Source organism: Phallusia mammillata, chromosome 1 (genome assembly GCF_965637545.1).
Source record: "Phallusia mammillata chromosome 1, kaPhaMamm4.hap1.1, whole genome shotgun sequence".
NCBI lineage: Eukaryota > Metazoa > Chordata > Ascidiacea > Phlebobranchia > Ascidiidae > Phallusia > Phallusia mammillata.
In genome coordinates this window covers 11,703,024-11,714,404 of record NC_137252.1, presented here as the reverse complement: position 1 = coordinate 11,714,404, position 11,381 = coordinate 11,703,024, and the positions used below count along the sequence as shown (strand labels likewise).

The following is an 11,381-nucleotide window of genomic DNA, read 5'->3' as shown; positions in this document are numbered from 1 at the left end:
ACATTTTCCTTTAAGTTATAGAATTTATTTCATGGCAAAGGTGCAATTCATAGAGTCATAGCGCCCTCTAACGAAGCTATGCTTTTTCACAGACGTATGCGGCTGTGTTCTATAACCTACATAGTGCTCAATCCGGAAGCGACAGAAATAGCAAACGGAAACGTGCGTAATAATAAACAACACCTTGTTTACCTGCAGAACATTCTAGAACAGGGGTGGGCAACCTGCGGCCCTTCATTAAAGGTTGTGCGGCCCGCAGAGACGCTTGGATTTCAAAAGTACTGGCAAACGAGTCCAATTATTACATATTTTTGAGCTGAATAATGCGCCTGATGCTAGTTTTCTGCGATCTGGCAAAATGTGGCTAGAATCAAATACGAATTATACTTGTAGTTGAGCATATTTGGTAAAAAACAAAGCAAAATCCTTTGTGTTATGCACATGTGCGGCCCGCGATCCAATTTTGACATTTATAATTGGCCCTACAGTAACAAAGGTTGCCCACCCCTGTTCTAGAAGAACAAAATGACTCAAAGTTTCTTAGGCTTTGAACGAAACGGCAATGTTATATCTTAGAAAACTTATTGTGACGAGTTAAACACATTTCCTGTCGTTGTATGAAACGCTCTTGTAGACGAAAATGGAAACGTTAATGTAAACATTGTACACAATAATAACACGACTGCCACACGGTTTGATACATCGCTATGCCACAAACGTTTTCACGAAACCAAAGGACAACATCGTGATAGAAGGTTACATTCTCATGATCTAATCGTTGAGTAACAAAAATGCCCTCAATCGATGTGGAAGGTATCGATACCAAGTGATCACTTCGTCCATTGTTCTGGAACAAATGATATTGCTTTCCACCACGAATATCGATGTGTAAAATGGGAACTAAAGGATTTGCGCAATAATCATTCGCAGATCGTGCAAGGCAAAATGTTGCCCATTTTAGTTCCTTTAATATTAATATGACCTATGCCAAAAATCAACAACCAGCTCTGTTTTTTCACAGCCAATGATCGATGGTAAGTATTTTAGGCAGAGTTATAAAGTCAGACCGATTTCTACAGCATAAAGTTTGAAAAAAAAACGGTTTGACTTCGTCCATGAATTTTCACTCAAACATTCGTTTAGTAATTTCACTTTCAGGGTTTCAGGCAAAGCAGATATATTGGCTCTGGGTAAAGCGCTGAGGTGTACCAATACCAACTAAGTTAAGTTTGGTGTTCACGAGTTTGTTAAAAGTCGGCTAGCCGAGTTTTAAGAAGAGAATCGATCGAGGTTAAATTCCTGTTGATAAAAAATGCTGCATGAGTTATACCACTAGGCCTATGCTAACATAAGGAAAAAACAACTTTTTCATAATCAGATAAGGTTTGACAATATTGCACTGCAAAAGACAAGGCGACTTTATACTGAAGACAATGCGCTAGTTTGCTGACCGGAAAAGAAAGAGATCACTTATCAATTTTTAAATAAATGGGTTGTCGATTTGTGACACCATGCTAGTTAAAACACAAACTGTGTTAAAAAATGAATGCAAACAAACAAAACTAAGCAAAACTTTTGCAGTCAGTGTCCCGACCATCGTTTCATGCTCGAAGAAGACAAACAAAATATAAGTTTGCAAGTTTAATTGAAAGTTTGGGTATCTGTCGCTATAAGTCAGCGGTTCTCAAACTTGGGTCATTTAGGGGTCCGTGAGGCAATTTTTGGGTGACCACAAAAAGGTTGAAGTAATTCTATAAAATCTATAATCTTATTTGGCGTCAGTTTGTGCCACTGAAACTGTTTAAAAATCAAATCAAACTAATTGAGAATCGACTGTCTCCATTGCTAAACGATAGCCTTTATTGCATGATAACTGACAAAAATGCAATTGTTCGCGCACAATCGTAATGTTGTTTTTTTGTTTTGTCTGTGATGTCACAAGCTGTTTTTGGATCATTGTTATGCGCAATTTTGCATAACTAGCAAAAATTTCGCCTTAACTTTCGTTTTTCTAAAACATTTCTTTTTCGGATTTCGAAATAACGGCAGAAGGACCGTGTTTAAAAAATATGAAAAAGTTTGAGAACCACTGCTATAAGTAATACAGAATAGTGGATTTTAAGTTTAATCAAATTCAGTATTCCAGTAAAAAACTATATCGGCTAGGTCAAACAACAGGAAACTAAAAATGCCTGCCATAAATCAATCATTAGCTAAAAATGATGACTTAACTGGCGCAGGTAAAGAGAGCGAACATTCAATAAAAACATATAAAATCCGTTGGTTCATTTTTATCAATTAGGCTATGTCATGTTGGCATTTATTTATTGTCTGTGTAAATTCGACCGACGGCCATGAGCACTACCAGCACGCTAGTGTGGTGAATACTCATTAGGTCTAATTTTAATTTGCTTTTTTTCTGACCCTGCAGCAGATTTTTCGTACCACAGTATATTTTCGGAGAGTGTGGGGTGAAGGGTAAATTCCCTATTCCCCTTCTGCTTCCGTCACTAGACTGACACAAGCCAAATTAAGCATCTTGTTTAATTTAAACAAAAAAAAAAACATTTATAGAGTTGCTTTCAGTTCAGTTCAACTCAATATTTTTTCGTAAAACATTTTCTTCCGGAAGAAAAAGTATTTTAATTAATAATTATACGGTTTGACCTCAGAGATAAACATGACGTAAGTCGTTTTTAACGCCCGAGGTTACATAGAAAAAAATGCAAAACTTTGATTGCGTTTTGGGTCAGACATGTGAGCGGAAAAGAAACATTTGACAACCGCGTTGGCGGGATGTAGCACAGCTGATTGAAAACACGAACTGTATATAAAGGTTGAACAAAAACAATAAGTTTTGCAGCCAGTGTTTTGACTATCGTTCCATGCTCGAAGGAGAAAACGAAATGAATCAGCTTGAAAGTTTGTTTTTTGTGCCTAATAAGTATAATTAATACAGGATAGTAAAGTTTTTTGTTGTGCGTTGTAACTTTAATCAAATTTGGTATTCCAACAGAAATAAGCCATATAGCAACAGAAAATTAGCAATGCCTACGAAAATTGAATCATTGGCTGAAAATGAAAAAAATGGCTTAAGTGACGTTGTTGAAGAAACCGGAAAACATTCTATCAAATCGTATAAAATCCGTTGGTTCATACTTAGCAATTATGCCATGTTGGCGTTTGTTGTCTGTGTCAATTCGACCAGTCACGGACCAATAAACAACGTGCTAGTTGGTTACTTTCAAGTGGGAGCTTGGCATATCGACCTCCTAACCACCATTAGATCCTTGCTGGTGGCTTTCTCTACTCTACCATTTGCAATTATATCTTCAAGACTGGGTTACAAAAGAACCTTTATATTCCAATACGGTCTCTTTACATCTGGCGTTCTCCTCACAGCTATCGGAGCGTTATTCAGACAAGGCTACGCTCTCACGCTGTGTGGACAAATTAACACAGGTCTTACTTCAACTCTTTTGTCGGCCCAAGCACTAGAAACGGCAGCAATCTGGTTTCCGGCAAATGAGGTTGCTATCGCCATAGCGATTGTTACCATGATGAGAGCTTTGGGGCGTGCTGTCGGATCAATAACAACAACTGTTCTTGTTAATGCTGACATGCCGAACGAGGATATCAAACTACGTCTCGCGTCTTATTACGGCGGCATGACGGGACTGATGGTGTTAATGTTAATCAGTGTAATAGTTTTTGTGGATGACGCCCCAGCCCATCCACCGAGTTATGCACAAGCCGCTGTAATCAAGACCAAGTCAAAAACTGGAAAAGAGAAGCTAAAAGAAACGTTTAAACTGTCTATTGGTCTTTTGTGGGACCTACTAAGAGATTTGCAGTTTCAAACAATTTCTCTATGCATCGCCACAGCCCTTTCCGTTATCAGATTTAACACCACGCTGCTTTCTTCAATCCTTCATGAAACTTTTGAAAAAGATATCAGCCTTAACGTGAAAGCAGGTTATGCCCTGATGGGAATGAGCTTTGCAACCACAATTGGGAGTCTAATCGTTGGACCAATCCTCAGTAAATACAAAAACTACAAAGCAATGGCTTTGTTAGGATTAACACTCGGTTGTTTTTCATGTCTACCAACGATCATGGGTTGTTTGTACAAGTCGTTAATAGCTGTGGAAGTTGGAGTTGTCTTACAAGGGATGTTCTGTGGTTTTGCAACTCCAGCTTTGTACGAACTTTTGCGCGAAGTCACATACCCAAAGTCAGCTATGCAAGTAACTGCATTTGCGGTGGGTGGAACAGCCTTGAGCATATTTTTATGGAGTAGTTTGGGACGTATATTGTTAACAAATACAAATGCAGTTTACGCAGCAACAGTTCCAGCTGCGATTTTGTTTTTCTCTGGGTTGTTTTTGGCTTGCAAAAGTATGACGCTTCATCGACAAGAAGCTGAGGAAACCGGCGAACGTCAAGAACTTTTGGGATCAGACACCCAAGAGTAAAGAACAATACTATAAAGTACATCAGCCTTCTGTTAAGTAACCCCAGTAATAGACCAAAATCCAGCGGTTCTCGAACAGAGCCCTTGGCCCCCAGGGCGGCACGGGTGTAGGTTGGAAACATGCACCAAGATTTAGTAAGCCATTTTTTCGTAATGCGCAGAATTGAGCGTGTGTTGCAAATATTTCTATTTCCTAATTTAATCGACTATTTTCCACACTCTTTGTCCTTTTCGGGGTGTATCACGAATATAGTTTTACAGTTTTACAGTGTATATTCATTTAAGATTTATAGCATTTGCTTATAAAAATACTTGTCCTGATAGATCCTGGGCTTTACAATTTAGGTGAGTTTGCTATTTCTTTTTAGGCAGGTGGCCACAGGGTTAGGCTTTACTGAAAGGGGCCACGAGGTCCGAAAGTTACATTTAGGGGGCTTGAAAGGTTAAGAACCACGGCACTTAATAATCAAATTCACGCCGAAAAATGCCTGACAATTGGATGCCTTTACATTTTATTGCTTTAAAATGCTGACACTTCGTTGTAATTCACTTTTTTTCATAGAGCTAGCGCAAGTTTATTTCATCAGTATTAAGAACTATACAGTTACAGTACAGATTTTCCGCGCCTGGAATCGCACTGGCGTCACTTTAGAAACGATCCAACTTCTGAAAACGCGTAGATGTATTTGACATACGTATGTAACAACAAACACCTTCAAGGTCACTGACACCGACACGTTGGTTCAAATAGGACACGAACAAGTTTACGCGTTTAACGCTTACCAGTGAAAGTAGGGCGGGGTTAATATCGCCAACCAAAATGTGGCAGGACATTGGCAAAAATGGATTCGACACACATAATATGCATTTTTCGACTATACCAAAAATGGTAGTTCAATTATACGAAAAACTTTACTGTAGAATGTAAAACAAAGCTTACCTTGTGAACTAATTTTAACACCAACACTACCGCAAACTGAAGCAAACTAAGTCTCATTATCTACTAATGACCAACAGCATAAAATATACATTACACAACGCACTACACGTCGCCCCAACAAATATCAACGCTAAATTTCCAAAAGCACAGCAGCACAACAGAGAGCAGAAAGATTGTTGCGTCATAGGGAATTTTGTCGTTGTGGGGCAATCACACAGCACGTGATGTGACGTATGTATACGGCTGAGTGATTTACTATGTTACTATCACAGTAATATAGTAAGTATGGCGTTGCAATAGTAAAACCAGTTAATTGACTAATTACAGAAATGCTGTCCACCAAAAAACATAGCAGATCAGTTGTAATCTAGTCGAGGTTTGTTTAAAGGTCATGAACCGACATTGTACATTTGAATGGCTCCAGGCTCCCAGCAACCCTGATAGAACTTGTTGTTTGCAGGTTGTGTTTGTTTTGTAAATAAATAATGGACACTACATGGCCACTGCAAGGGATTGCATGTTTGACTCAGCAAGTGCAACTTTAAAATCATGCCTTTTTACATCGTTGAGGGGTCAAACTGACTAAATATACTCTCAGAATCTTTATTTATTGTCCATCTTGTTTGATTAAACTAGGCTAAGAAGTTGTCCTTCTTTTCAACTAAAATTGTCTTTAAGACAGTTACAAAATGTATGAAATGCCGTTTTAACATTGCCAATAACTATTCAACTGAAATGGTAAGAGGTATTTTTCGGATTAATGTCTAGGTCAGTGGTTCCCAACCTTTTTGATTTTGCGGCACCCTATCAAAGAGATAAATAGTTTGCGGCACCCTGGCAAAATTGGATCAATTTTATGAGGTTTCTGTATTTCAAATAACTGTATGAAATAACACAGAATGAGTTGTACAGCATAGCGCGCGTAAATAAATGCATCTATTTTAAAGTCAGTGTGAAATTTGGGCTTGGCTTCTTGCACAAAGTCCCTTAATAGCCCATCTGGGATCGCATTCGATAAAGACACCCGCATTTCTTCTTCTACTATAAGTTGCCGTTCTTAATACGAAAAATGCCGTCACACACAGAAGTCATTTGTGCATATGCTTTTAAACGCACCTCAGTTTGAAAACAAAATTCGTACCAGTTTGTATTCTATCGCGATGTACAATTGAAAATGTCTTCGAGTCCATTTATGGGCCCGCCGCAGTTAAAGGGTTTATAACTTGGCCTTATCTCGATTACCTATGTATCGTGCTATTAGCTATGTATCGATGGATTAGCTATGTATCGTATTACCATGCAAAAGTTTCCAACAATGTTACTATGATGAACCAGGCGAAACGCCGTCTAGTGTTAAATGAAATAAATGAGTGCTTAACATTTATAACTGACACTCGGCTAAAAATAAATAAATTCCGCACGGGTTAAAGTTAAAATAAAGAATGGGCCGCAGTAATGCAATGTTAATATCTCCCGGCACCCTTGAGCATTGCAATTGGCACCCCAGGGTACCGCGGCACCCCGGTTGGGAACCACTGGTCTAGGTAGTAGTTCAGTTGATAGTAGACAAACCTTGCAAAACTCATAAGCAGCTTTCGCTCCGTGGGTAAACGCAAGGTTATGCTCAACTTTGCTTCTCGACATACAATCCGCTCAGTTTAAAACGTGCTCAGCAGATAGAGAAAATATACAACATACGGCGCTTTTCGTTTTTGCTCAAAAAATGATATATTTCAGTTTGAATGTTTGAATACGTGACTTCAATTATAGCCTTTATTGCATGATAACTAACAAAAATGCAATTGTTCGCGCACAATCGTAATGTTGTTTTTTGTTTTGTCTGTGATGTCACAAGCTGTTTTTGTAAGTAAGTAAGTAAGTAATTTATTTTTGCGCTGTTTAAGCGGCAGGGTGGCGAAAGACCCTAAGGTCACCTTGTCAGCCACCCTTGATTTCAAAACAGGCAATCAAATGAATAAACAAAACAGAAAACATACAAAGGTAAGAAAATAATCACCCATCGGAAAAATTTGCCTATTTACATTTAAGCAAAGAACAAAAACGAAAAAGAGATGGATCGACAAGCAAGTGTACTACAAAATGTACTGAAGAAACGAAAAAGGGCACGGGACGAAAAAGACGATTGTGGTAGGAAAACCAGAGTAAAAAAGATCAGCTAACAACGAACTACGATAGCAAAAACCGCTGACAAATGGGGAAAAATACGCATAGAACAAAAAACAATGTGTGTGATTATGAGAGGGCGTGATTATGAAAAGAAGTAGCCTACAGGTGAAAGAATGATAAACAAACCGAAAGCACATAAGGAAATGAAAAAGGAAAGCAGATAAACAGATGACGAAGGAACAGAAAAAAGAGGAAAAATTGATAAAAAACTGCTAACCGTAACTTTATATGATGGACTGAAAAACAACATTGCAGTAGAGAACTTAAGTAAGCAAAGTGTAAACAAATATAGAATGCGTTTAGATAAATAATAAACAAACCGAAAATATGTGAGGAAATGAAATACGATGACGAAAGAAAAAAAGAAATACGATGACAAGAGCACGCAGATGAAAAGAAAAAAATTGCATTGCAGTAGCGAACTAAGTAAAGCGAAATGTATACAAAAAGTAGAAAGCGGGTGGATAAATAGTTAACGAACCGAAAATAGGCTGCGTGAGGAAAACAAAAACGATGACGAGAGAACAGATGAAAATAAATAAATAAATAAGATACCGAAAAACGCGAGCTGAAAAGATGACATCGTTGCAGCCAATTTAAAATAAGCAAACTGTAAACAAAAAATAAACAAACTGTAAACAAAAAATAAACAAACTGTAAACAAAAAATAAACAAACTGTAAACGAAAAATAAGCAATGTTTGCAACAGGATTCTTCTGCCGCATGGGATTTTTTTCAAAACAACATGTGCGTTTTTGTCAAGGGCGTATTTGTCAACAAGTTTATTGTATGATACTGCGCTTTGCATGGGAGACAAATTTTGAGTACCCAAGTGTTTTTGCGGAATTTGGAGCTTGGGCCCAAAGATTAATTGCAAAGTATTGTAGGCATTTGAGACCTGAGTTTGTTTGTACCTGCGGATGATGATAGTTTTGGAATTTGGTTTGCCTGGTGTTGTGATCGTGGACTTGGGATGTTGGTATAAAATATTGGTTGAACACCGAAGGCAGAAGGTGTTTATCAAATTTGTACATAAATTTATATATTTCCAAATGAAGCATGTCATTAATGTCAAGTATCCGTAGGTCTTTATATATTGGCTGCATGTGTGTTCTGATGTCAGTGTTACTTATGAGTCTTATTGCCTTATTTTGCAGTACTTGAATATGGGCCAAATTGGTGGGATAAGCACGTCCCCAGTTTAACACACAATATTGAAGGTGTGGATGAATCAACGCATAGTACAGAGTTAAAAGTGTAGGTTTGTTGACAAAAGTTTTTATTTTAGCAATTATCCCAATTGACCTAGCTATTTTTGATGATATGCATGATATATGATTTTTCCATGTAAGTTTATCATCTATATAAAGTCCAAGGTATTTGGTGACATTAGTCCTTAAAATTGGTTGGTTATTCATTGTAACCAAAAATCGTAGTGGATCAGGTGGACGAGTATTATGAAATAACATAAAATTGGTTTTCTGGTAATTAATTGAAAGCTTATTACACCGCATCCAAATGTCTGCTCCTGTAATTCCGCACTGAATTTTGTTGTTTAGGCTTGTTAGTGAGCTGTCAGACTGAAAGAGGATTGTGTCATCTGCGAATAATCTGCATAGGAGGGGGCTGGATAGTGGTAGATCATTGACATATATTTGAAACAATAGTGGTGATAAAATGCTGCCCTGAGGTAATCCGTGTGATGGTGTGCATGCATTTGATAAAGTGTTGTTGACTTTTGTGTGTTGTTTTCTATTGGTCACATAACTCATGAGCAAATCTAACGGCCCACCACGTATACCATAATGTTGTAATTTGTGCTTTAAAATACCATGATCGATTGTGTCAAATGCCTTGGAGAGGTCCATGAATATAGTGCAATGGTATTGTTTATGGTCTAAGCTATGCAAAATATTTTCATAAAGGTCAGCTGTTAGTAGGTCTGTTGAGTGTTGTCGACGGAACCCAAAATGGTGCTCAGAGATGGCATTATGTTTTTCAATAAATTTTGTCAATGGAGCTAGTAAAAGTTTTTCAAATATTTTACAGAAAATGGGAGTTATGGAGATTGGCCGAAAGTCTGAACATGTGGTCGGATTTTTATTTTTGGGTATTGGTGTGATGTGACTAATTTTTAAACATTTGGGAATATATGACAACATTATGCATTCATTATATAAATCTGTTAAATATGGTGTGATGACTTCATTTGCCATTTTTATAAACCGAATTGGAATGTGATGTGGACCTTGTGATTTTTTGTCAGCTAAAAGTTGAATTTGTCTCTGTACATCAATGTTGATTATGGGTGGCAGAAAAAAGGAATTTGGACATGGCTGTTTTAAAAATTTTGTAAAATGTTATTGTGTGGGTGTGATTTTTTGTGCCAGTGTCTGACCTACTGCTGCAAAATGTTTGTTCATGTGTTGTGCTATTTTCAGGCTGTCTGTGATTTTGCTACCATTGTTAGTTATCTGATTAATGACTGTTTTATTTGTTGTGCTATTAATTATTTCTTTTATAGTTTTCCATGTTTGTGTGGAAGTTGCACTGTATTTTAGCTGTGTGTGGTAATATTCCTGCTTTGCCACCCTTTTAACACGGTTCAATATGTTGCTGTAGGTTTTGTATTTTTGAATTTTTGTAATGCTTTTAGTTTTGTAGCATTCTCTAAACATTTTGTTTTTGATTTTAGTAGTTCAGTTGATAGTAGACAAACCTTGCAAAACTCATAAGCAGCTTTCGCTCCGTGGGTAAACGCAAGGTTATGCTCAACTTTGCTTCTCGACATACAATCCGCTCAGTTTAAAACGTGCTCAGCAGATGGACATAGAGAAAATATACAACATACGGCGCTTTTCGTTTTTGCTCAAAAAATGATATATTTCAGTTTGAATGTTTGAATACGTGACTTCAATTTTTGGCCCACAGGTTCCTCTTGACTGTAATATTGGTGCTGAAAATCCCTGCTAAGGGACGTCCCAGTGGTCGAAACTGAATTAAGCCAATATCTTTAATGGCCATACAAGGTGCTGGGCTAACCACTTGGCTACGTTGACGATAAAATTGACCCATAATCCTCATTACACAGTACTTGTATGATAATCCATCTTCACACGACTAAAATCAAACTTTTCATGGCTCAGTTCTGGAGGATAGCATAACGTCTTTTATTTTTATGAGATTTGTTTATCGTGTTTTGGGATAAGAAATCAGCCTCAAGAGCGTAACGTTATTTCCGACTTGCATGTTTTAGTGTAATAGATAAGTTTCAACCGAAAGAAATGCATTAACTTTCACTGGTTATCTGACTTCAAACAGCAAGCTGCCCAATGTTTAAAAAGTGTCACATAAAGACAAATAACTTCGAGAATCGAGATCATCGTAAGGTTCCTGAAGATATATAGGCCCGAAAGGTAATAAAGCCCACTGGTAACATTGTACGTGACTTCAGTTTTTTGGTCCATCTGGTTTCTCTTGACAGTAATATTGGTGCTGAAACTTCCTGCTATAAAGGAAGAACCAGTGGTCGAAACTGAATTAAACCAACATCTTTAGTGTGCTATACAAGGTGATTTATTTATAAACTTTCCATAGCTCAGTTTTAGAAGATGGCATTACGTCCTAAATTTTTGAAAGATTTGTTTACCTTGTTTTGGGATGCTTCAATTGTAAATTAAAATACAGTTTTCACGCGGAATAAAGCGTTAATTTACACCAAGATTCAGAGAATTAAGTAATCAACTTTCTTGCCGGCCCGCCAAATATATTACAATTTCA

The 11,381-nt window shown here is 37.4% G+C and overlaps 1 protein-coding gene and 1 long non-coding RNA gene across 3 annotated transcripts; both read left to right on the top strand.

The window, feature by feature from the left end:
- Positions 1 to 2,793: 2,793 nt before the first annotated feature.
- On the top strand, positions 2,794 to 4,757 carry LOC145230480 (choline/ethanolamine transporter FLVCR2-like). Its single transcript, XM_080095913.1, has one exon. The coding sequence runs from the start codon at positions 3,048 to 3,050 to the stop codon at positions 4,473 to 4,475; it is 1,428 nt and encodes a 475-aa protein (XP_079952039.1). The 5' UTR covers positions 2,794 to 3,047; the 3' UTR covers positions 4,476 to 4,757.
- A 3,349-nt stretch (positions 4,758 to 8,106) lies between these two features.
- LOC145208894 (uncharacterized) lies at positions 8,107 to 10,497 on the top strand. 2 transcript variants are annotated; one of them, XR_013854956.1, is made up of 4 exons: positions 8,107 to 8,614; positions 8,759 to 8,858; positions 9,161 to 9,291; positions 9,651 to 10,497. It is a non-coding gene; the product is annotated as an uncharacterized LOC145208894 (long non-coding RNA). The 2 variants fall into 2 exon arrangements; XR_013854955.1 differs by having other exon boundaries at positions 9,161 to 10,497.
- The last annotated feature ends 884 nt before the right edge of the window (positions 10,498 to 11,381 follow it).